A 25,670-nucleotide genomic window follows, 5' to 3' on the forward strand; every position below is an offset into this window, starting at 1 on the left:
GCTAACGACACCAGAGAACCAAACTGGTGGGGAAAGCTCCTGAATCCCAGCAGTAGCAAGACCGTGGAAACACGTTTTTAAAGGGATCAGCAGCTCAGCTGCCAGGGACGGAGATGACACAGAATTCCCAAAAAGGGAAGGCAGAGACGTTTATTCCGGCAATGCCACTGCACCTCACCTGAGCACAAAGCGTTGGTGAAAGACAACCACCCCCTCAAGTGTATAGACACACCCACTAACCAGGAATCCCGGGAAAACCCTTGGATGGAGCAAACGCTCCCTCTGCTGTAGGTGAGGAGAGGTGGAGGGAAGGGGGGCCAGGGGAGGAAGAGGATTTGGGGAAGAGGACTTGGGGAATGCTGCCTCAGGCTGCTGCAGGGGCAGGGGGAGAGGGCAGCGGGACGGGCCGTGCCCCCTAAGGCCAAGACCCCTTGGATCCTGCACCAGGATCCCACCCTCCTGCAGCAGCTGGAGGCAGGAGGGCTCAGGAGTGATCCATCCCCCCAGGACGGAGCTCTGGGACCAGGGATCAGAGCCACTCGTGCCAGCAGAGGGAAAGCTTGGCTCGAGCACCAAAGGGTCACACGGCAAAAGGCCACGTCCTCGTCCTCCTGCTCGCCACATCCCCGGCTGCTCCCGCTCTGCCCACCCACCCCTCCGGGGATCCAGTGCAGTCAGTGGTCTGAGTGCTGCCGGCCTCAGGAGCAGCAGGAATCACTCTCTCCTCTATGTCAGGATGTCGTGGGCTTGGTGCTCCACCAGCATCTCCATGCTCCGCACGTCCGTGCACCAGAACTCCAGGCGATCCTTCATGCCCTTGATCTGCAAGGCGAGGCCACGAGGACAGAGTGCCTCAGCTCCTGGGAATGCCCACAGGCTCCTCCTCACACCGGAGAGCCCACACCACTCCCCAAAGCCCCACACAGCCAGAAACAGGGACGCCCCATCCCTGGAAGTGTTCCAGGACAGGCTGGACAGGGCTTGGAGCAGCCTGGGATAGCGCAAGGTGTCCCTGCCCATGGCAGGGGGTGGCACTGGATGGCCTTTAAGGTCCTCCCCAACCCAAACCATCCTGGGATTCTGGGATGAACAGCTTCTACCAGCAAATCAGCAAGGGTTAAACTGAAATGCACCAAAGGAGTCGTTTGCAGCTGGAATTCCAGGCACTCGATTTTGGGCTTAAAGGTAAAGACACCCTGCACAGTCTCCTTAAACGTTACAAGGATGAAGCTGAGAAGCTCAACAGCTCCATCATTATCCTGGACTTCCCTCTTCCCAAGAGCAATGTGCCTCCTACACCTCCAGAACTCCCAGAGGCTGTTTCATGCACTTAGGAATGAGGCCTGGATCCTTCTGGAAATCACAGCCACGGCTTCTGTGTGGCTTTCACGAAGGACGTGCCAGCCCTGTCCCTGTGATACACCCCAAGCTGTGACCCTTCCCAGCTCCGCTGTCGCTCCCGGGTGCCCCCAGCCCGGCCCAGCTGGAGCTGGTGGCTTTACCTGCTGCAGGTCCAGCACCCGTGGCTGCACCCCACGTCAATGTGCACCCTCTTGTCCACCTCGTCGATGCTGCCCTTCACCAGCCCCACCGAGAGCGCCTTCATCACCAGCAGCTCCACCTGGGAACACAGATGATCCCGGGCAATGACCCCGCTTTCCCCCTGACAGGAGTAAAACCTGGCACCTTCACATGAGATCCCCTCAGAATCCCGGGCAGCAGCTCTCACACCCACCCCCTTTCAGGTGACAGAACTGCCTCGAGACTCGGCACCTCGACGTGGAGGAGTCCTGCTCCCTAGAACTTTCCGCTAAAACTCGATTTTAGGGTTTTTTAGTTCTTTTTCCCTACAACTAGATTTATTTCCTTTTCTCTGAAATCCCAGGAAAAACAAGGCAAGTGGAGAAAGCCAACAGAGCCCAACTGTCCCTGAGCAACAGGTGGGAGTCGGTTTCTTCTCCCAGGATTCAAGGGACAGGACAGGAGGAAACGGCCTCAATCTGCACCAGGGCAGGTTCAGGTTGGACGCCAGGAACAACTTCCTCATGGGAAGAGCTGTCAGGCCTTGGAAGGGACTGCCCAGGGAATCCCCATCCCTGGAGGTGTCCAAGGAATGACCGGACGTGGCACTCGGTGCTCTGGGCACGGGTTGGACTCAATGACCTCGGAGCTTTTTTCCAGCCCAGATGATTCTGGGATTCTGTGTGGTTCAGGTCTATCCAGGCACTCTTAGAGCTCCAGAACCTGGACATTACCAAGGGTGTCCACCCCCAAACTCACCTCGTTGACGGTGACTTTGGCACTCTTGGCAATCTCCTCGAAGGTGAGCTGGCGGTGGTTGGCCGGGCGGGTGAAAGTCATCTGGATCCAGGGAACAAACAAAAAAACAACCCCCACGGGGTTTTGGGGATTCCCACAGCTCCCAGAGCCTCCCTCAAGCTGCCCTGCCCAGTCTCACTCTGCGCTGGCAATGGCATTTCTCACGTTTAACCAAGGTAAGTCCAACGAGAATGTTTTACACCAGTGTGGGGCGGTGACAACGGAGCCGGGGCCTTCCAGTGACAGGAAGGGACTGTTCAGGTTATCCACCAGGGAAAGGACCCTCAGTCCCTGGGAGACAGAGACGTTTAACCGTGTTCCAGAAGCCTTTTGTTATCCTGGAACATCCTGCAGACACCATCCCTGAGGGATTGCTCTCCCCCTCCTCCACATCACAGAATGGATACCTCCCTCGATCCCCGGCTGCTCCAAGCCCCAATGTCCAGCCTGGCCTTGGGCACTGCCAGGGATCCAGGGGCAGCCACAGCTTCTGTGGGCACTCTGTGCCAGGGCCTCAGCACCCTCACAGGGAAGAATTTCTTCCCAATATCCCATCTAGCCCTTCCCAATAACCCATTCCCACCTGTCCCGGCACTCCACGCAAAAGCCCCCCAGGAACTAGGGACAAGCAGCCCAGCACAAGGCGTTTTCCCTCACGGCACCTGCCCGTGGCTCCATCTACGGGCAAAATCCACCCTGAACCTCCTGTATCCTGGAGTTCCTGCAGCTGAGGGACCAGGCACCCTGAGCACATCCCAGCTCACCTCCATGAGACACAACAGCTGGATCTTCTGCAGCAGGAGCGCTTCGTTCGCAGCCAGGTCGGGCTGTGAGGGGGGAAGAGGCACCAAAGCAGGTCATTCTTGCATTTTCCCCCCATCCTGGGGGAGAACATGCACGAATAAATCCCTGGGAGGGTTCATTTAGGAGGAAGGAGGCCACCACAGCCCACCCAGCAGCCAGGAATGGTTCCAGGAAACAGTCCAAGTGCCAGCAGTCTCACAAATCCACTGCTACGCCAGTGACTCCTGGTGTAGCCAGCACAGGTAACATCCAGCATCACTGCTCTCCCTCCCACTTCCCAGAACAGGAGGGAAAGCACTGGAAGCACTCCAGAGGGAAGCCAAAGAAACTAATGATGGGTACCGAGATGGAATAACCACTCCTATGCCCCGACCAGGATTACACCGGTGGCTCCAGAGCCAGGAATGAGGCAAAGTGATCAGGAAAAGGCCACAGACTCCAAATGTCAGCTGCAAACCCCAAGCCTGGGCCTTCAGCAGTGCCAGAGCTCTCACCTGCTGCCCCCAGGCCGACTTGAGGGCCTGGAAGGTCTCCACGTTGCCGCTGTTGAAGGCGAAGAGGGTGTCGATGAGCCACTGCCGGTCCGTGCTGCGCAGGGACTCCAGCACGGGGTGCATCAGCTGCAGGGGACAGGCAGGAGGGTGTGAGCAGGGCAGAAACAGCTCCTGGGGCTCCAGGGACCAAGGGATGTGGCAGCACTCACCAGCTCCCCGAAGTTGTAGACACCTTCTCCCAGCAGCCCGGCCAGCCCCAGGGTGAAGGCTCTCTCCTGCTGCTCTGATACTGGGAAAAAACCAAAACAAAAATAATTTGCATGAAAAAAAAACCCAAACCAAAACCGCTATGGATAAAGAAAACCCCAACCAAAAATAATTGGATGATAAAAAAAAGCCAAGCCAATAATATTTTGGATAAAGCACCACTTTAAGCCCCATTGAGCCCTGCCTCACCTACATTAAACAATTCCCAGCCCTCATCTTCTCCCACGCTGCCTGAAACTCAGGAGCCTGCAGCACAAAAGGGCTGCTTTTTGAATCTAGAGTGAAGATTTTGGGGAATTGGAACAAACTTGTCCTTCTGGCAGGGGCACTCCCCCTCTTCCCCCTGGTGCAGGCCAGGAGCAGGTCCTCGGGGGTCACTCCTCAGTCCAGCCGGACCTCGGACCCACCACGGCACAGCCAAAACAACACGGAGAAAACCCCAGCCAGGGCACTCATTTGGCTTGTGGGGATGAAGCAGGGTGTGGGAAGTGGGATTTCCCCTGCAGAGGAGTTACCTGGCAGGTCCTTGACCTCGATGCAGCCCAGGAAGCGCAGTGCATCCTTGTAGTAGGCGGCGTGGTTCCCCACGGTCTGGTAGTACTTGCTGGAGAGGTCGTAGAAGCGGCTGTGCACTGATGTCACCCCGGGGAGGGTGTTCAGCATCTCCTCCACCTCCTCGATGGTCTCCTGGGGAGGGCAAGACCTGGCTCTTACAGGGCAAGGAGCACCTGGGGCGTGCCTGCGCTCCCAGCTCCGAGGGTCGCAGCCCTCCCGGGGGATGCCCGGTGACATCCCGGGCAGGTGTGACACAGCCAAAGCCACCACCACTCCCAAACCCCTCCCTGTGCCCAGAGAAGCTCTGGCTGCCCCATCCCTGAAAGTGTCCAAGGCCAGGGTGGAGCAACCTGCTCTAGTGGAAGGCATCCCTGCCCATGACTGGGTGATCTTCAAGATCCCTTCCAACCCAAACCATTCCAGGATTCCACCCCCCAAACCCATCCCTCTGTACTCGCTCGAGGAGAGCCAAAGCTGCCCTGCCTGAAAAACATCATTTCAGGTTTGAAAGATGGTTTTAAAGCCAGCCAAGGATGACAAACCCCATGTGCTTCGCTCAAGCAACACCACCACAGGTCACCGTCAGCAGCTCCCTCATCCTGGAGAGCTCACAAGCCCCTCTGAGCCGGGAGCTGGGAGAACCAAGGAATGTCCCAGCACCCCAAAACTCCCCATCCCCCATTCCAGGCTGCCCCTCACCTTGGTGACCTGCAGGTCCCCGATGTTGAGCTTGAGGGCCCCGATGGCCGTTTTGCACAGGATCACGGCCTCGTCGCTGCTCTTTACCTGCAGGGACCCAGGGACCCCTTTGGAGTGTCACCTGCAGCCAGGTGCGCTCCAGGGGCTGCATAAACGTCCCTTGTGCCCGCATTCCTGCACTCAAATCCTGTGGAAAGGCGCTGCTCTCCAGCACAGGTGTCACATACGCCCGTGCCTCTTGGCTTGCTCACAACAACCGAGAGCAACTCCCAACATACCTTTTCCCGGGTCTTCTCCAGAAAAGTCAGGGCCACGTTGGGATCTGGAGCAGAGGGAAAAACAGATTTAAACATGCAGCTCTCGTGGAGCCAAACCTCGCCTTCCAACCCGCCTTTTACAGGCTCCCTGCAGGCTGCACTAGGGGTTCCCATCCAGGGCCCCCAGCCACGATGCAGAGCTAACAACAGCACGGGGAAGAGGGGAGGACACGCACCTGTCATCTGCCGGACCACGTGCAGGATGATCTCCACCAGGGACAGGGGGTTCACCCTGCAGGGAGCAGCTCCGAGTCAGCAGGGACCCCCAGTTCCCCCCAGGCAACCCCCAAACCCTCCCAGGTGACCCCCAGTTCCCCTCAGGTGACCCTCAAACCCTCCCAGGTGACCCTCAAACCCTCCCAGGTGACCCTCAAACCCTCTCAGGCGACCCCCAGTAACTCACCTGTGCTCAAACTCGCTGATGAAGTTCTCATAGAGCTGCGGGGACAAGGACAGGGACACTCAGGTCAAGGAAAGCCCAGTTCAGAGCTTCTCACCACATTTCCTCTCTATTCCAGCTCTATTTGGACAGCCCTGGAAGTGCTGGACAGGGCTCTAAGCCAGCTGGGCTAGTGGAAGGTGTCTCTTGCGGGGAGGGTGGAACACGATGGTCCTCGAGGTCTCTTCCAACCCAGAGCATTCCAGGGTCCTATGATTTCTCCAGAAAATGGGGCATCCCATACAGAAATTCCAGCACTGTTCAGAACCCAGAACTGCTCATTTTATCTAATTCTATCCCCACAGGCTTCTTCCACTGACCACCCATCCTGCACTTGCAAACCTCTGCTAAAATACGGAATAATAAAAAAAAAAATCTCCCCTGCAACCCCCAAAAATGAAAATTCTAGGCGAGTGAAGGAAAGAATCACTTTGAAGCTTCTGAACTCGAGAGACTTGATTTTAGCAGAATTTTTACACAGTCACCAGTGCAAACACCCCGGGAGCGAACCCACCCCGGTTAGTAATTCTCCGAGAGGATCGGAAAGAGAGAAGCTTTTCCCGGTACAGAAAACCTGGGAGAGCCGGGAGGAGTGCGCTCACCTTGATGAGCCCATCTCCCTGGGCGAAGCAAGGGTCCTGCACGAAGTCGAGCACCTGCAGAGTGAGCTGGTGCCACAGCCTGAGGACACAAACACCCCCGTGAGCCCAACGCCGCCGGCCCGTGCCCCCTCCCGGCCCGTGCCGAGCAGCGTCTGAGGGGGCGAACCGGGGGCTGGGACCGCCTGACAGGGGCGAACACCGCGGGAGCCACCTCCCGGGCGAGCACCGAGGCGGCTAAAGGGACGCGGGTCCGGCGGGCCCCGCGAGGGCTCCTCAGGCGGGCGGGCCCGGCCGCGCTCGGCTCCGGCACCCGGGGCGGGCGAACCCCCCGCACCCCGTCCCCGCTCACTTCTTGTTGTAGAGCTCCTCGAGGCGGTGCCACACGGCGGCCTGGCCCGGCCCCGCGCTCTGGCTCTGCTGCAGGAAGCCCGGCACGTCCTTCATGGCGGCGGCGGCGGCGGGGCCGGGACGGGGCCGGGGCCGGGACGGGGCCGGACGGGACCGGAGCGAGGAGGCCGCGCCGTGCCCGCTGTGCGCACTCACTTCCGGCCGCGCGGGGCACGCCGGGTACCGTAACGCCCCGCGCCCGCCGCCGCCGCGCACTCGCTCCGCGCCGGTGCCGCCGCGCCCGCGGTCACCGCGGCAACGCCGCCGCCCCGCCAGCCCCCCGCGCCTTCCCCCGGTGCCTTTCCCGCGCCGGAACCGCCGGAACCGCCGGAACGACCGCGGGCGGGGTGAGCGGCGGCGGGGGGCGGGAGCGCGGGGGCGCGCGCGCTCGCGGCAGTGCGGTAGCGGCGATGGAGGCGGGGGCGCGGGCGCTGCTGGCGGCCGGTGAGCGCCGGGGCCGGGGGGAGCCCCCGGGAGCCCCGGGAGCCCCCAGCACCGCCCCCAGCACCGCCCCCAGCACCGCTCTGCTCTCTTGCAGCCTGCAGGAGCCTGTGGCAGCGCGGGGCCCGCCATTGGCAGCACGGCGCGGGCCGCACGGCGCGGCGGGGACGGGAGGTAGGCGGGGAACGGGCGGCCCGGGGCCGGAGCATCCCTGCGGGAAGGGCAGGGTGGGAATCGGTGTTGGGATGGGGTGCGCTGCCGCGATGGAGGATGTCCCGTGTCCGTTTGAGCAGGGACGTCACTGTGTGAGCCAGGGCTGGCCTGGGAGCCCGCAGAGTCGGGATCTGCCGGGGAAATGTCGAGTTCAGCTCTCCGGGAACCCGGTGAGACAGGGCAGAGCCGAGTCCTTGTGACAGCAGGGAAAGGCCGTGCGGTGTCACGTCCCTGGGAAGGCACTGTCACATCCCTGTGACAGCGGGCAAGGCAGGGTCACATCCCTGGGAAAGCAGTGTCACATATCCCAGGGAAGGCAATGTAAAACATCCCAGGGAAGGCAGTGTCACACGTCCCAGAGAAAGCAGTGTCACACATCCCAGGGAAGGCAGTGTCACACATCCCAGGGAAGGCAATGTCACATCCCTGGGAAGGCAATGTCACACATCCCTGGGAAGGCAGTGTCACACATCCCTGGGAAGGCAGAGCTGACCACTCTGAGGCCTGGAGACACTTCCAGCTCTGTCCTTGCTCCTCGGGCTTGCCAAGCCCCAGCAGCTCTGCCGGCTCTCCCCACGCCTGCTCTGGACTGTGCACAATGCCCTGCTCCAGCAGCACTAATTTTCTGGGAGAAGAAGCTGTTCCCTGCTGATAATGAGTATTCCTGAACTGCTAATGACTGTTCCCAGATGATAATGGCTGTTCCCAGCCAGCTGGGCACGGGCTGCGATTCCTTGCACAAGGGACACACACAGCCCGAGGGGGAACAGGGGAACGACAGTGTCTGTGCTCACCTGGGCAGGGTCACACACCACCCTGAGAGAAACTTGTTGAACTCAGGACACAGAAGAGTCTCCTGGATCCCAGAGGAGTGTAAACCAACACTGAGACTGGTGAATTCCCAGTGGGTCCAGCCTCGTGTCCATCCCTGTCCAAAAATCCCCTCTCACAGGAACGCCGGCGACTTGGTATTTTAGATCCATGGAAGGAGGCGCAGAGGGACGTGTCTGCTCCAGGGTTTGGGTCGGATAACGGCCAGGCTCCCTCCTAGTGAAGCCCTCGCACAATCCTGCCCAGGGAAGAGCTCCCTGTGGAATTTTTGGGTGGTTTTCTCCCCCCGAGCCGAAGTCACTGTCAGTTGTCTCAGTGCTGTGCTTCCCCCTGTGCCGAGCAGGACCCAGGGCTCCAGGCCCTTCTGTCTGAGCGCGGCTGCCAGAGCCATTTGGGGCACGTGGGGAGGTGACGAGGGGAAGCAGAAGCTCACCTTGAAGGACGTGGCCGAGCTGCTCCGGAAGAAGGAATGTCGGCGCGTGGTGGTGATGGCCGGCGCCGGGATCAGCACGCCCAGCGGCATCCCGGACTTCAGGTGATGCCTCCATCCTCTGCATCCTTGGAGGGCTGAGGTCTTGTCCATGGAAGGGGTGAGTAAACATTGGAAGGGGCTGCCCGGGGAGCTGGTGGAGCCCCCATCCCTGGAGGTGTCCGAGGAACGACCGGACGTGGCACTCGGTGCTCTTGTTGACAAGGTTGGACAGGTTGATGGACCTGGAGGTCTTTCCAACCTCAGGGATCCTGGGATTCTGTCTCCAGCCCAGGTCCCACGGCAGCCCCTCTCAGGTGCCCCCTGTCCCCGCAGGTCCCCCGGGAGCGGCCTGTACAGCAACCTGGAGCAGTACAACATCCCCTACCCCGAGGCCATCTTTGAGCTGGGCTATTTCTTCGTCAACCCCAAGCCCTTCTTCACCCTGGCCAAGGAGCTCTATCCTGGCAACTACCGCCCCAATTCCGCCCACTATTTCCTCCGGCTGCTGCACGACAAGGGGCTGCTCCTGCGCCTCTACACGCAGAACATCGACGGGTTGGAGAGAGGTGAGCTCCCTCCTCCCATCCCCAGCAGCAGCACCAGGAGCTGAGGGGAGAGGCAGGAGCGGGGAGACGTGCACAGGGAGGCTCTGGCTCAGTCCTCTCCCCCACGCTGTATTCCAGCGGCTGGGATCCCTCCCGACAGGCTGGTGGAAGCCCACGGCACCTTTGCCACTGCCACCTGTACGGTGTGTCAGAGGAACTTCCCCGGAGAGGACTTCAGGGTGAGTGGGCCCAGCTGGGCATCAACACAATTAACGCAAGGAGGCATTAATTATTATCATAATGACAGGTCCCAACCTGTTTTTTTCCCCTCGGGGGCAAGAGGTTTAAGGAGGGGACCAGGTTTGGGGTTGGGCGTGTCTCTGAGGACACGTGGTGGTTCTGAACCCTGTGACGGGCAGTTTTGGGGCGTCTCCCTTCAGGGAGATGTCATGGGGGACAGGATCCCTCGCTGCCCTGTCTGCACTGGCATCGTCAAGCCTGACATCGTGTTCTTCGGCGAGCAGCTCCCGCAGCGCTTCCTCCTGCACCTCACAGATTTCCCCATGGCAGACCTGCTCTTCGTCATCGGGACATCCCTGGAGGTCTGGGAATGGGGGAAACCCTGGGGAAAAGGCACACGGACAACAGGGCCTGAAGGGACTCCAGAGGGGAGAGAGGGCTTAGAGGAGAAGGCGAGAAAATGGGTTAGGGAGGTGGAATTTGAGGTGGAGGGTAAGAAATAGGGCGGAGGAGCTCCAAGAGACCTTCTGGGCACCTGGAGAGCTGTGGGGCTACCTGAGGGAAGGCCACCAGGTACCTGGTGATGCTGTGACCGTTCAGAGCCGGGGTGGCCTGAGCGGTTGCAAGCCCAGTGTGCTGGGAACTGGTTGCCCCTGGCAGGGTGACCGTCCCCGTGCCCCCTCGGTTCCCCCTCAGGTGGAGCCCTTTGCCAGCCTGGCCGGAGCCGTGCGCAGCTCCGTGCCCCGGGTCCTCATCAACCGGGAGCTCGTGGGCCCCTTTGCGTTGGCAGCAGCGCCACAACGACGTGGCCCAGCTCGGGGATGTGGTGGGCGGCGTCGAGAAGCTGGTGGAGCTGCTGGGCTGGAGCGACGAGATGCAAACGCTGACCCAGAAGGAGAAGGAGAAGGTGGGAAGAGGCTCGGAAGCCCCAGCTCCTCCCTCAGCCCCTGCGTTCCCTGTGCTGCAGTTATCCAGGGGAGTGGTGTTTGTGCTTGTTGGGGTCACACCGCCACAGAAGAGTGCAAAAAAACCCCAAACTGACCCAAAGCTGAGTGCTGTTTTCACAGCTGGGTGCCAGGGCAGAGCGCTGTGTGTGGTAGATGGGAAGACGTGGATCTGCCCATCCCGGATGAGCTAGGAGCATGGAAAAGGGCAGGATTTGGGCTGGAAGCAGTGACCCCCTCAGGGACTGAAAAGCTTCCCACTACATCACCTGCTGTGTGATTTGTTCCCAGACTAGCCCCGTAGGCTGCAGCTGGACGGTGCCGATTCCAGGGGCTGGGAGTAACCAGCCAGGAAATGCCCCCGGCCAGCAGTGCCACAACACAAAACCGGGATGTGAGGGGCTGGAAGCCCTCGCTCCATGCAGCCCCTTCATGGCTGTGCTGCCACTTCCAGAGGTTCCTCTGGAGCAATACGCAGTAGGAGAGAGGGAAGGGAGGCTCCAGGTGTGCTGAGACCCAGCCTTTGCTGCCACGGCCGGACAGGGAGTGGGGTTCCTGCTCCTGCTCCACTTGGCAGTGATGAAAATCTTTAAACAGACTTTTTTCCCCCACCATTCTCACACCTGTCACCTTCTGGGATCTTCAGGAGTGAGAAATTGCAGGGGAACAAGCTCTTAATTACTCAGAGCTCAGTGCAGATGTTAATTACTACATTCCTGTAGACCACTGGGAGGTTTTTTCCACATTTGACATCAAACAGAGCTGTTATTTTTTTAGGCATACATTGTCCAAACGTGACTCCACAAAGTCTGGCTTCAGCATTCCAATTGCAACATCCAGGTTGTTCTTACTTCCCTCAGATAACGCAGCAGGAATGAGTAGGAATTCTTAGCCTTTTGGCCAGGTTTTTGATTCTTTGGTACCAACATTTTGGGGACCAGCCAGCCCTTGGCATGATGCTTGTGCTGCTCTGAATCCCTGAGGGATAATGCTGCTGCAGCAGTGACAGAGGAAAACCAGTTGCATGGAGCAGCCTGGACTAGTGGAAAAGTGTCCCTGTCCGTGGCCAGGGGTGGGACTGGATGAGCTTTAAGGTCCCTTCCAAGCCAAACCACTCTGGGATTCTGGATCTGTGACTGTGGGGATGGTGCTGGGGCTGGAACGTTTCATGCTCCCTGGCCAGCGCTGTGGTCTCTGTTTCCAGCTGGATGCCAAGGACAAGTAGGAAGGTGCTCCTGTCACCCCTCAGCACGTCACTGGAGGACGTCCAGCCATGAGTGTCACCAGCAAGTGTCCGAGGGCCCGGGGGCTCGTGCCAGCACATCCAATGAGCTCTGTGTCTGCAGCTGCTGTTTGGATCTCCCTCCTTCCGAGCCATCCATCCCAGAGCCCCTCACAGACACTGGTTCCACGGAGCAGGAGCTGGAATGCCATGAGGGTCAGGCCAGGACAGACTGGAGAGTGTTTTCCAGCTCCCACCGGGCTGAGCATCCAGTTCCTGTCACAGCTCCTCCCCAGCCACTGTTCCCTTGGCCACGATCCTCAGCTGCTGCAGGCTGTGTTTAGTCTTCCATGAAATCTCTGCTAATCAGGGGACAAGCCAGGGGCGGGGGGGCTGCCCCCCATTCCCATTCCAGCTCAAGCTGCTGGGGAGTTTCTGAATCACTGGAGTGTTAATTATTTAATAATAAAGACAGATGATTCGTTTCTGGATGTCACCTGAGGGGTTTTCTGTAAAGTCACACCTTCTGTTCCCACCACTGCTTCTTTCACCTGCTTTTCAGTACCTTTTTTCCCTTTTTCCCCCTCACACAAGTGCCTTTCCCTGCTGTAGATGCCATCCTGGGGGGTGGCAGCGTCACAGCACTGCAGCCATGTCCTGCTCTGTCCCAAACCTGACAGAACACAACACAGAGCCTTATGGATCCACACTGGAAATGGTGGGGACTTCGTTTTTAACCATCCCCTGCTTCCCCCCAAAACAGAGTTCCCTGATTCTATGAACACCTCCCCCCAAAATGCCCAGTGCCAAGCTCAGCCCCTGCTCCAGGGCATTCCAGGCCAGGCCTGGCAGCTGTTCTTAGGGATTTAAGCTCTCTGGAAAATTCAAACAGCAATATCAGAAGCAATTGCATTAAAAGCACCAAACCCCCCTTTTCCTTTTGCACAGAAAGCTTGGGAAAGCTTCAGCAGCTGGGAAGGGATCAGGGGTCTGTGTCTGCACACAGAAGGGCTGGGAGCAGGCTGGGGGGGGGGTTTGCTAGTTAAAAAGAGAAAGATGCGATTGGCCTAAAAGCTCACACTGTGACAGAGCAGGGCTGTCCCCAGCCCAGCAGCCTGGAATGGCACTTGGGGGTCAGTCAGGAACTAAATGGAACCACAGAATCATCCAGCTTAGAAAAGACCTCCAAAATCATCGAGTCCACCCTGTGCCCGGTCCCCTCCTTGTCCCCAGCCCAGAGCACTGAGTGCTGCCTTCAGGCCTTCCCTGGACACCTCCAGGGAGGGGACTCCAAACCTCCCTGGGCAGCCCCTTCCAGTGGCTGACAGCCCTTTCCATGAGGAAATTCCTCCTTGGTGTCCAACCTGAACCTGCCCTGGCACAGCTTGAGGCCCTTTCCTCCTGTCCTGTCCCTGTTCCCTGGGAGCTGCCCCCTCCTGTCAGGGATCTCCCCAGAGCCTCCTTTTCTCCAGGCTGAGCCTCCTCAGCTCCTTGTGCTCCAGACCCTTCCCCAGCTCCATTCCCTTCCCTGGACATGCTCCAGCCCCTCAATATCCTCCTTGCCTTGAGGGGCCTCAGCAGTGGAAACGGGGAAAGCCAAGCAAAGCACCCCTCCAGCTCTCACCTCCAGGACCACGTCCAGGAACACCCCTGCTCCTAAGGACACCTAAGGGCAGGAACACCTCTGCAGGATCCTCTGCCATGGGGACAGCCAGGGGGATTTCCCTGCTCGGAGGAATCACGGCCATGCTCCCACGTGTCAGGCTGGCTTTATTCTAGCGTCACTTGTGCATTCCTACTCATGACGGGAGGTTTGGGAACTCGGGCACATGAGACCAACGGGAAGATTTTCTTTCCAAAGAAAACAGGAATAAAATAAAGACGAGTCTACACCAGGCCGACAGCAGCCCCTGGGGGACACAGTGACCTGGGGACAGCGAGGAGGAGCCAAGGGCAGAGCACAGGTATTGGCCTTTCGTCTGGAAAGCGGGAGGTGGGGAGAGGCGAACGCCCAAACCCAGCTGGGTGGTGACAGGGACAGCGCCCAGTGCCAGGGAAGGGACATCGGAGCGTTCCCAGCAGCCGCCCGCGCGCTCTCTCCTGTGGCCAGTGGAATACTGGAAGCTTCCAGGGCCTGGCCGGGCTCTGCTCTGCTCACCCACACGCTCCGGGTGTGCACGGACATGGACACGGCCACCTGCACCACACCCTGCGGATGCCACTCCCGCTGGAGGCCCACACCCCTCTCTGGCAGCCCCCCTTCCCACGGCATTCCTGGGGAGCAGCCCCACTGTGGGGCCGGGCGCACACACAGCCGCGTGCACACCGGAGGCTCCGTGCATCACTGAACCGTGGTGGAGTGGCAGGAAGAGCCTCCCCCTGACCCTTCTTCCCAAACAGCACATATTTAAAAACCAAAAATCCTGCTGGAGAGTCCTGGAAGCAATTTGGAGTGTGAAATCCTCAAGGCTGCTGACAGGAGAGACCGAGGCGGAGCCAGGTCACGGAGACCTCTGGAAGGAGAGGTGGCTATGGAGCTGGGAAGGAGGCGGGTGTTCCATGTGGTGGGCTGTGAGGGGTCCAGGCTGGATCCAGATCCCACAGGGAGAGTCCTGGCGCAGTGCCAGCCCCTGGGTGCAGCACCAGTTCCGAGGGAGAGCGGCTGGAGCCCGGCTCTCCGTGGCTGGGGCCGGCTCAGTCCAGCCCCAGGTCCGAGTCGGAGGACGACGCGCTCGTCGGCGATGTTGCGGATGGCGTTCTCCATGGGCGCCAGGTTGCCGCTCGGGGTGATGCCCATGGGCTGGATCACCTTCTCCCTGCAGCCAGGGGAGAGGGGGAAGGTCGGGCGGAGCTGCAGCGGAGCACGGGAACACACCAGGAATACAGCAGTAATGTGGGGCTTGTGGAAATGGCCTGAAACACCCCCGGCACCACTAAAGATCTGTGTGAGAAGCGGGGACAGTCCCAGCCCTAAAACTTGCAGCATGGCAAAGCAATGGCCTGGAAGCACAATCCTATTCCCTGGAATAGGCTCCCTTCTAGAGTCCTGTTCTGTGTGGTTCAGGATTCCCAGAGGGAAACCAGCACCAGGGTCCGTGCTGCTCTCCCTCCGACACACCCTGGGGTTACTTCCCTCCTACTCTCGGAAGCCTGAACTCAGCTGGGCTCCTCTGGGTCAGAGACGACTGGAGAAAGCACTCCAACAGGGAAAGTGGCTAGTGGCGCTGGCTGCCATCTGTCCCCCCCATCTGTCCCCAAAATGCTGCTTCCCCTGAGCAGCACTGCCACGACAGAGGCTGCTGTCCTTCCCAAGCACCTGGACAAAGCTGGCGAGCAGCAGGTGCTTGGGAACAGTGCAGGCACAGCGAGGAGTTCCACAGTGTCCCATCCTGCCAAAGCTGGAGGGGCTGGCAGCGCTTCCCCGGCACGTCATGGGGCCATGCTGAGGGAAGTTTCCCCACACATCCCCTACCACTCCCTCTCCTAGATCCCTTCAGGCCTTGGGAACACAGCCAAAGGAAGGTTTGTGACAGATGCACCCCCAGACACACACCATGTCCCAGTACCTGGACAACTTGTCAAACATGTTGACCAATTTCATGGCTTCGTGCTCCTTCTGCTCCTCCGTCATCCCTTCCATGGGGTTGGGCAGCTTCTCCTCCACACGTCCTGTCACGGGGTTGATGCTGCACAGAGAGCAGGGAGGCCAGGGCTCAGGAGGGGGACAGCAGGTTACAAAGGGCTGTTTGGAACCCTTCTGAGCCTCATGGAGCAGAGGAATGGCACGACAGGACTGGCTGTCACCACTGTTTGTGTCCTGAGCCCCAAGTGCCATCACAGTGCTCCGAGGGCTTCTGACCTACATCCTTATAAACACCTCCCTTTTCTCCAACACCCCCTCCTGCCAATGCCACGGTGCCACTGGAAATGAGGTACACGAGGGCAGGTGACATTTCCTCCCTCTCCTCAAGGCAGGAGACAAAAGCTAATGGAGAAAATCCCAACGAACCCAACCTGCAGGGACACTGAACAGGAAGCCGGTGAGTGTGGGACACACGGGTGGGCACGGGCCTGGACCCCCACCCTCGAGACACCACCCATTGTGCAGGAAAGGAGAGGCAAAGAGAAAGAAAAAGAGAGGGAAGGGGAAAAGAAAGAGAGGGAAGGGAAAAAGAGGAACCAAAAACTAGCTGGGTGTAGCAACATTGAGCTCTGGAGAGGGATAGGAGTAACGGGCACTTCCACCCCTGCTGCACGTGGAAGAGCAGAACAAGGAGATGGCAGCAGGTGCACCAAGAAGGATAAAGCAGGAGTGGGAGGAAGGTGAGGGAGGAGGGGAGCTCTAGAGGGGGAGCAGATCTCTTTACTTGGGCTTTGCCTCTTTGTACTCCTCCGTGTCCGTGTCTTCATCCTCCGAGTACTCCCCTTCTTCCCGGCCGCCAGCCATGAGGCCCCGTGCCGCCAGCAGCCCCGCGGCGTTGCCGTAGCCCGTGTACTTCACAAAGCGGGACACTGCCAGGAGAAGGGACAGACGCCACGCTGGGCTCCCCCCGCCGCCAGCCCCGTGTTCCCGCCAGCCCCAGCAGTGCGGTTGTGCCGTGCCTCCAGGCCACGGGGACACGGAGATGCTGACAGGGAGCAAGGCCCATGTGTGGGGGCTGAACGGGGGCCAGGCTGCGTGCAGGGGGCTGGGCTGTCCTCCAGCACAGCCTGTCCCTCGCCGCTGGCCTGCGAGGCACCACCTCCTTCCCACAGAGCTCCTGGAGCGCTCCCCTTTTCCCCCACTCGGCAGGGCTGTCCCAAAGGGAAGGCAGAAGCCCTGCAGAGGGTCCCTGTCCCAGGGTCTCCCTGCGGAAGCCCCGCAGGACTCACCGCTCTCCTTGCAGAGCACGAAGAGGAACTCGGCGGCGCAGTGCTTGACGTCGGTGTCGATGTGGGTCATGAGCCTCACCAGCTTGTTCCGCAGGGAATTCCCCACCTCCGGCCGGTTCCGCACGTCCCGCAGCGGCGGCAGCACCTGCAGGGCCACAGCGAGGGTGACGGGTCGCTGCGGGTGCCAAAGGCCTCAGCCACCCCCGGCAGGACCCAGAGCGTGGCCATAGGCAGGGCTTTGCTCGTCTGCGCTCCCCTCAGGGCAGCACCCCGGAACGTGGGGCTGAGCACAGCCTACCCTGGCCTTCAGGAACTTCCTGGTCTGCCGGTGGACTCGGGCGCTCTCCGTCAGCAGGTTCAGCACAGGGGTCAGGTTCTCCTTCAGCTTGTGGCCCTGCAGAAACATCCCCAGAAGGAGCAGCACGTCAGTCATGCTGAGCTCAGCTTGTGTGGCTCATGCTGGAGAACACAAGCACAGACCATCAGGGAGATGGATGGACACGGAGCTTCCCGACCTCTGCCACAGGCATTCAGTGCCTCCTCCCTCCCTACACCACTCGCTGTGGCACAGGCAGTGCCAGAAATACTTGGGCCGGGCATCCAGGGCAGAGAAGTGCAGTGGTAGAATTTGGAGGCCCTTTGGAACAACTCCAGAGGCTGAAAACTGTACTCAAGTTTGAAAGTAACACCAACTCAGGCTTCCAGAGCTGCCCACTGGATCACTGCTGAGTGAAACAGGGCTGATTTTTCAATCACCCAGTTAATTATCAGCTAATCATCCCCTGTTCCACTGATCTCACTGCCTGCAGCCCTCAAAGCAATGGCAGTCACCTTCCCAGTCCAGAGATGCTGGTTTAGTCCCACCAACCACAGCTCTGCCAAAGGCTGTCCCCCCTACAAAGGGCTAACTGCAAACCAAGCGTGGTGCTCCCACCAGGCTCTTCCAGGCTGAGGGAAAGGTGCCCTGGACCTGGGGGAAGCAGCGGCCCCAGCACTCACCCTGTCCAGGCGCCGCTCCAGGAAGTCCAGGAGGATGCTGACCGCATCCATGTTGACGCCCATGTACTCCAGCGAGCCCGGCTGCACTTTGGGAGTCAGCAGCACATCCAGACACTTCAGGGGCAGGTTGCCCAGCAGGTTGACCGTGTGGCTGCACGTGTGGAAGAGAAGAGAAGTGAACACACAGTGACGGGGCTTTGCTCCCAGAAGTTCTCCAGCTCTGCAGAAACGAAGGCCCGTCATTAACTTGCGGGAGTGTGAGGACCCTGCGATCCGAGTTCTCCTGGAGCATCTCAAGCTCCTCACACCGCTGAAAGGGAATAACTTGAAACACTTTTTGGGCAGCTGAACTATATGCTGAGAGTCCAAGAGACTTCAGTGACAACTGAGAACCCATGGATCTAGACACAGAGCCAAGCAGGACCAATCTGGGTGGTCCAAGGTCTGTCTGTGGAGTCTCCTGCTTCACTCCTCATCCTGACGTTCCACGCCAGCACTGCTTGGGATCCCCCTGACTATGTGTTCTTGGGGACAAGGCAGTGCCGCCTGCTCCGAGCCGAAACCCCTGCACCAATAACGCCCGGCAACATGACAGCCAACTTCTCAGCATGGCTTAAGGCTAATTAAGGCCACCTCGTGGACTTTTTAATTAAAGCAGCGCACGTCTTCTCTGGCCAGTTGCCCACTGAGGTGGATGTCACCGCTGGGACAGCCTGACACAGGACATGGAACAAGATCTCAGGGGCCAGGAGGCCGTGGTATTCCCACATGGCGTTCCCAGGGGAGGAAAAGTTGTTTCTGAGTTCTGGGAGCGTGAGGGATCCCCAGGCCAACCCCAAGAGCTGCTGGTCAGCAGGGTCCCTCCCAAACGCCCAAGGTCAGGCAGGATGTGCCTGGGGGAGCTGGTGAAGCTGCAGGTGAAGCTCTTCCCAACACAGACCTGTGGAACTCCTCGGTGCGGTCCTCGCCGTCGGCGGAGATCATGAGGCAGTGGCGCAGGAGGGCACCCAAGTGCCGGTACAAAGCAGCATCTTCCTGGCCCCAGCATGGAGAAAGGAACAGCTCCATCAGCAAAGGGGATCCCACACACCCCAGAGCCTGCAGCCTATCCCCCCCCAGCAGCCTGACCATGGACTGCAGGGCGCTCCAAGGGAAGCAGACTCTCAATTCTCCCTTTGGGAATGCTCTAAAAGCACAGGTAAAGTCAGGGGTGATACTGCACTGGACAGAGGCAGTGCCCCAAGGACACCCGAGGCCCTCGCCGCCCTGAGGGTGCACAAGGACCAGCCTGGGACACGAGGAAACACAAGGGAGGAGAAAACCTGCAAAGCCAGAGCCCGGAGACACGTGAATGCCCTGGGCCCAAGGAGCTCACCTCGTCCACCTCCCTCTTGCTGGAATCAAAGGTGATGTTGAAGAGCACTTTGAGGATCTCCATGGCTCGCTCCGTCTCCTGCCGCGGCAAAGGCGGGAGAAGTCCCTCCTCGGTGGCAACTTCGTAGGGGTCCAACCACTTGACGCCGAGGGTGAGCTCCAGGGTGTCTGTCATGAGGCTGATGCCTCGGAGCTCCTGGGCGAGCTGCTGCCGGACGTCCACCCTGAGGGCCGTCAGCAGGAACAGCAGACGCAGGTCGAAGAACTTGATGTCGTGAGGAAGACTGCGCTCGTTGTAGAGCTTGATGCGCCGGGCCAGCCCCACCACCAGCCGCCCCTCTGCCGTCAGCTCCTGCGCCATGGCGCTGCTGAACACAATGTTGCACAGGCATTTCAGGGATTCCAGGATTACATCCAAGTCTGGGACCTCCCGGATGAGCTCCTCCGAGTAATCGATGCCGGCGTGCCTGGAGAGGGTCTTCAGGCCTTCCTTGGTGGTGAAAGGGTCGAGGCAGTGCTTGTCCCGGGACAGGATGCGGATGCTCTCCAGGCAGGTGACCTGGCAGGACGGCTGCAGCTCCCTCTCCAGGAACCTGATCAGCAGCTGGGCCATTTTCTGTGCAGTTGGAAACAAGCAATGCCTTGGATACTGATGCTTCCCAGTGCTCCCTCCGGCCCTGGCGTGCTCTGCCCTGGACAACAGCAGTGTCACCTGGGCCCACTCAGGTGTGCACTCGGCAGCACTCGGGAAGTGCCTGGATCTGGCATTGATCCTGACCAGTTTGGGCAAGAACAACCAGGAAAAAAATGTCTTGCAGAGGGTATTGGGTGTAGAGGGAGAGCACAAACAGGTCCCTGTGGTGGCTCTGCCCTGGTGAGGATGGTTCAGGCTGGCAGGGCCGACCTGCCCCCCTGCACAAGGGAGGGACACAGGACCCAAGGGAGGTGAAGAGAGCACGTGGTGCCTTGGGAAAAGAGGTGAAGGGACCTCAGGAGATTCAAATAAGCAGCATCTCCTCCATTTCAGTGCTGTCTGGAGCCCTACTGGCCCAGATCCTCCATGGGTACAGACTGGCAGCGCCCCACTAACACAATTCACGGGAGCTGCAAAGCTCATGGGGAACAGTGAGTCACGGAGCAGCACGAGAGCACAGGTAAGGCCTCACAGACACGGGCAGCTCAGGCTGAACCACGTGTGGCAACACTTGACGTCACAGCAGTAACCCACACACACCGCTGCAGGAGCCCACCGGACCTCAAACACAACACAGCTCAGAGCACGGGTCTTCCTGTGACGTTACAAGAGTGAAAGAACCCAAAAATGAGGTTTGTAACTAGCCTAACACAGCCCCATTGGTTACACTTCGAAATAATCAGAGAATCATTAAGGCTGAAATCATTAATCATAATCATTAGTCATTATTCATAATCATCCAGGTTGGAAAAGACCTCCAAGACCATCAAGTCCAACCTGTGACCAATCAGCACCTTCACCACCACACCAGGCCACGTCCAGGCGTTCCTTGAATACTTCCAGAGATAGACAATGACCACACCACCTCCCTGGGCAGCCCCTTCCAATGCCTGACCGCCCTTCCCATGAAGAAATTCCTCCTGATGTCCAACCTGACTCTCCCTTGGTGGAATGAAACTGCTGCGGGAAGGAATGAAGAAAAACTGAACTTCCGTCCCTAATGCGAGGCTCGTGATGCGCCCCACACTCACATCCTGGGGAAATGAGGAAGTACAGCTGTTCTCTTCTCCTTCCTCACACAGAGACAGAGCTTCAGGTTCAGCCCCAGCAACCAAAGCCTCGGGCTGGCTCAGGAGAAAGAGATCTCGGGGTGTGTGCCTGAAGCTGAACCATCTGAACACCCGAGCACCAGGAGCTGGTGGTGATGCTCAACTCGTATTTGGGGCATACACCCCAAAAGTGGGACCCTGTGCCCAGAGCCATGCTCTGTGTGACTGTCCCAGCTCAAGCAGCGGGTCAGTGCAAGGCAAAGAGCTCGGATCTCATCAGATCCAGTCCCACGTTTCAGGCTGTGCCTGGAACACTCCATGGGGCCGCAGCTGGCCCTGGCACAGCCAAAGGAGGCCCCGCTCTCCACCCGGGTCAGCTGGCCTGTACTTGCTGTGCTAACACAGGCATTGGCACCATCCACCAGTGAACTGACCACAGAACTGAGCCAGCTGGAAAACAATCCAAAGAAAACAGTCATCCTTGCGGCAGAACAGCCAGGCTGAGGCCTGCCCTGGCACGAAGAGCTGCAGGAGCAGGAATGAGCAGGCAGAGTGCTCCTTCCCTCCAAGTGCCAGGTTACACTAGCTTAAAGGATCTGCTGACACACAGCTCCGGGCAAATCCCGCTGCTGGCTGCCAGCAGAGCCCCTGGCCCTCCCCTGGAGCCGGCACAGCTGTGATCCCTGCCCGGAGGCCCCAGGGATCACAGCCGTGGCTGGCACTATGTGGGTCATGGAACCACTGCTAATGCCAGACGGATGCTGCCCTTTATCCAAACCGCCAACTCCTGATGCAAAAAACACAGCCAGGCACTCCAGGCACACCACTCCCTAACCAAGTTAATGGAAAACTCTCATTTCCTCTCCTGTGGGAGCTGCTTGCCAAGCCCAGCTGGACATGAGTACGGAGCAGCAGATTTACACGCCGACCAGAGGAGAAAAGCAAGCAGCGTGTGCCTACCTTCCTCTCTTCCCGCTCCTCATCCTCGAAGGTGAAGCACTGAGATTTCTGTGGGAAAAACAAAACCAATCAGAATAAGGAATAGGTTAAAACTCCATGGGACCAGGGCAGGGACATTCAGCTGGAAAGCAGCGGGTCCGAAACACGCTGCAACAGCAAACAGACCATCTCCTGACAGCCCCCCGCTTCCATTCTGGGCATCACCCCCGGATCCACAGCACCAGTGGAACGCCACTGGGTTTAGTTTAAATACTGCAGCAGCACAGTGGGTATTCATCCCAATCCCAGTATCCCATCAGAGCCGGTAATTCCGCTGCTCAGCGACACCACTGAGCTGTGCCTACACGTCTCCCCTTGACATTTACTATTCCTTTTCCTGACTAAAAGAAGTCCTGTCTCTCTGGCACATGGGAATGGATCCTCATGGTTATCCAGGCCATTCTTTAAACACCAGGGACTTGATCTCCACACTCCATCCTGTCCCCTGCCTAACAAACACTCCTGATCTCCATTCATCGGGCTTCTCTCGCTGTTTTGGTTGCTCTTCACTGACAGTCTCCTTCCTGGCCAAACCTGCTCCCACAGAACTGGAGAGCACAGGAGAGCACAGGTGCCGGGGGAAAAGCAGCACTTCCCAGTGACTGAGGCAATCCTTGCTCATACCAAGAGAGAGTTTGATGCTAGCTTGGAGAACGAAAACGTTTCAAATCCATGAAGCACTGATCCTGTGTGTGCAGTCACCGAGAGCCCGGGGACGGGGCTGGTCTGTCCAGTCTGGAAGCAGCGATGGACACAGTGCCTGGAGCAGCCCCGGGCGTGGGGCTGTGTGGGAGCTCCAGGAGCTGATCCACCCACAGGCTGTTGGACCACGTTGCCAGGAGCTGGAGGCTGGGTCCCGGCACCGCTGTGACCCACAGGCAGGCTGCTTGTTCTTCCCTCAGCGCATCCTCTCTGCAGGCTGTAATCCCATTTGGGGGTGTTTTGGCCGCACCTGGGGTTTTGCTTTAGCTGTAGTTTATTCCCAGCAACCAAAAACTGTATGCACGACAGTGAATTAAAATAAATCCGCAGGAAAAGGATACAGACCCATCAGTCTTGCAGCAGAAGCGATGCCAGGCCGTACCAGGTTTATCTGCAGTTTCATAATCCTCTTTGACTGCTCCATTTCCTCCAGATGGGCCAGCAAACCCTGTGGTTCCAGGTCCCTAGGCCCGATATCCCGGGAAGGACCCAGCTGGGGGAATCCAACAGGAGATATCGTGGCTTGCGGGGCACACAGACACTGTTTGCACCCTCCTGAGGACTCCAGTGCTGCACCTGCTGCTGGTGCTGTTAATCCCCAGTGCTGTCCTTAACAGGCACCTGCTCCTTCTTGGCCAATACCTCCCCATTCCAAATCCGACTGTCAGGAATAGTTCCACACATTCTCTCACACGCTCTTGCAAAATATTCCTCAGGTTTTCCCTGCTGGCTTCCACCTACTCCAGAGCCTGGTGCAGAGTGAGTCAGAGTGATCCACAGGGCCAGCCCCTCCCAGGGGAAACCTCCGAAGGAAATTTCCCTGACAACCAGAGTCGGTGTCAAGCAGGATTTCACAGAGCCATAGAATATCCTGAGCGGGAAGGGATCCATAAGGATCAGCCAGTCCAACTCCTGCGCTGCACACACACCCCAACAGTTCCACCCTGTGCCTGTTGTCCAAACGCTCCTGGAGCTCCAGGCAGCCTTGGGGCCATGACCATTCTCTGGGGAGCCTGCTCAGTGCCTGACCACCCTCTGGGAGAAAGAACCTTCTCCTAATATCCAACCTAAACCTCTCCAGCTCTTCCCTTGGGTCCTGTCACCGGCCACAGAGAGCAGAGATTGGAGCTGCCCCTCCAGAGGAAGCTGTAAACAGCTGAGGTCTCCCCTCAGTCTCCTTTCTCCAAGCAGAGATTTACCACCACGGATAATCTTTTCTCACTTTAAGGCTAGAAATGCTCCCACCTCTGCTCCTAGATCACTGGGGTTTGATATTCCATATTCATTTTCATTATTTCCTGCTTTCAGAGCCGTGCCCGTACGAGATCCCAGCAGTCACCTCTAATCATCTTTGCCTTGCAAATCCCAACATTGTTTCACCTGCAGCTCCCCCCTGGCCTCTCTTAGCACCTCCAAAACTGCCTTAACATTAAAGCTCCTCCTACTCGGTCCTCACGCTGACTCTAATTTCCCGGCCAGGTTTTACTTGGGATCTGGACAATAATTTTTTTAGGAGTCCCTGATTTGAGGGAGGGGTTGATGCTCACTCACCTCTTGGTTGTAGACCTGGAGAACCTTGAGAACCGTGTCCTGCTCCCCGCTTTCCAGCGTGGATACCACAGCCTGGAGCTCCATTATCCCAACAGCTCAGCTACGGCGCAGCCTGGAGGAAGGGGAGCGAGGGGACTTCCAGGGTGATGGAAAAGCACCTCGGCACACCGATCTCTGAGAGGGAAGAGAGAAATGGGTGGGGAGAGCAAGGAGGGAAAAAACGCAGCACAAAAAAAATCCCCAGTGATATTGCTCACGCTGCTGCATCCATAAAAGTGGAGCGGATGGATAACCCGAGCAAAGCCAGCAGCCAGCTTCCTCTCTCTCTCCGGCTAATCCTCTTCTTCCTCGCTCTGCTTTTCAATGTTTCATATACGCCCTCCCAGGAAAGCACTCAGGGAAAACCTTCCCCCCACCAGCCGGGGATTAACGCGGAGCAGATAACAGCAGCTCCCCGAAATAGCTCCCTGCCTCCTCCTCCTCCTCCCCGCCTGCCCTGATTTCTGCTGCCGCACGGGGCGGGGATGGGGGGGGGGGAATAATAAATAAAGCCAGAAACATTCCCGTGGAGCGACAAGGGATGGAGCGGCCAGGCGGGAGAGCATCCTCCGGCTCCAGGCGGAGCTACCTTCGCAGGTGGCGGGGAGCAGCCGAGCGGGGCTTGCTGGCGGGTTGGATTATGGCCGGTGCCTGCAGGCGCAGCCACAAGCCCCCCGGGCGAGGATGTCCGTGCCGACACTGCCAGCGAGCAGCAGATGCGCGGCACCGCGCGGTGCTTCTGGACGCGGCACCGGTTTAGCGGCTCACGGAGCCACGAGCCCACGGTGCGGGGGGGACGTGACTCCCAGCGGGGGGAAATCCAGCAGGTTTGGGCTCGGACATGTGTCCGGCTTCTGTGTTCCCAGGGGGATGAGGCTGAGCTGGCCACACCGACCTCAGCAAACCGGGAGCCCAGGCCCAGAGCCCCCGGGGTTTGGGAATCACACACATTTGGGAATGTTCCCTCCTGCCCACGCAGCCCCAGAGGGGCTTCTTGGGGGGACCAAAGGAGGCAGATCCTGCATTTTGGAAGGCGGAAACCTGCGGAGACAGGAGGCTGGGCTGGCCGGGGACAGGGACACAGCATCCCCATGCCTAGGGGCTGGCATGGAGGGGATCCACCTCTGCTTTCGGGGGGATGGCACGAGCCAATGGATCATTGGGCATATCCCCCTTTTCCATACTCCTGCTGGCTCCTCACGCTGCCACCTCCTTCTCCCACCATTTCGGTGCATTCCAAACCCCCCTTTTTGCCCCCAAAACCCTATTTATGTCCCTAAACCCCTACTTTCCCCCCGAAACCTCTATTTTTGTCCCAAGACCCCAAATTATTTCCCCAAAACTTCTTTTTGTCCCCAGACTCCTATTCTTGTCCCCGAAGCCCTGCATTTGTCCCCAACCCCCCCATTTTTTGGTCCCCAAGCCCCTACTCGCCCCCGCAGCCCCGTGTCCCGCCCCTGAGCCCGGGCAGGGCACTGGCCGTACCTGCGGCCCGGGATCGCTCGGGGGCAAGTTCCAGCCCTTCCGCCCCGGCCCGGGCGAGCGGCCCGAGGGTCCCGGTGCCGGGGGGAAGGAGGAGAAGGAGGAGGAGGAAGAGCGG

The 25,670-nt window shown here is 59.0% G+C and overlaps 3 protein-coding genes across 3 annotated transcripts; 1 reads left to right on the plus strand and 2 right to left on the minus strand.

Annotated features, from left to right (window-relative positions):
• Positions 1-124: 124 nt before the first annotated feature.
• Positions 125-7,038, minus strand: PSMD13 (proteasome 26S subunit, non-ATPase 13). The gene is given in 14 exon segments (XM_032111912.1): positions 125-822; positions 1,503-1,538; positions 1,541-1,621; positions 2,281-2,361; positions 3,084-3,146; positions 3,618-3,743; positions 3,827-3,906; positions 4,400-4,571; positions 5,139-5,225; positions 5,417-5,460; positions 5,632-5,687; positions 5,859-5,893; positions 6,497-6,575; positions 6,846-7,038. Coding segments are annotated over 14 exon segments (1,131 nt in total). The 5' UTR covers positions 6,941-7,038; the 3' UTR covers positions 125-726.
• A 98-nt stretch (positions 7,039-7,136) lies between these two features.
• On the plus strand, positions 7,137-12,287 carry SIRT3 (sirtuin 3). The gene is given in 9 exon segments (XM_032111982.1): positions 7,137-7,230; positions 7,422-7,498; positions 8,712-8,903; positions 9,174-9,406; positions 9,524-9,624; positions 9,826-9,987; positions 10,322-10,408; positions 10,410-10,532; positions 11,774-12,287. Coding segments are annotated over 7 exon segments (774 nt in total). The 5' UTR covers positions 7,137-7,230; positions 7,422-7,498; positions 8,712-8,856; the 3' UTR covers positions 11,795-12,287.
• A 2,099-nt stretch (positions 12,288-14,386) lies between these two features.
• On the minus strand, positions 14,387-25,652 carry RIC8A (RIC8 guanine nucleotide exchange factor A). The gene is given in 12 exon segments (XM_032111858.1): positions 14,387-14,521; positions 14,523-14,607; positions 15,358-15,477; positions 16,159-16,303; positions 16,664-16,808; positions 16,962-17,057; positions 17,663-17,813; positions 18,603-18,697; positions 19,038-19,652; positions 21,740-21,787; positions 24,032-24,205; positions 25,556-25,652. Coding segments are annotated over 11 exon segments (1,620 nt in total). The 5' UTR covers positions 24,116-24,205; positions 25,556-25,652; the 3' UTR covers positions 14,387-14,485.
• Between the last annotated feature and the right edge of the window lie 18 nt (positions 25,653-25,670).

This window comes from Corvus moneduloides, chromosome 6 (genome assembly GCF_009650955.1).
Source record: "Corvus moneduloides isolate bCorMon1 chromosome 6, bCorMon1.pri, whole genome shotgun sequence".
Lineage (NCBI taxonomy): Eukaryota > Metazoa > Chordata > Aves > Passeriformes > Corvidae > Corvus > Corvus moneduloides.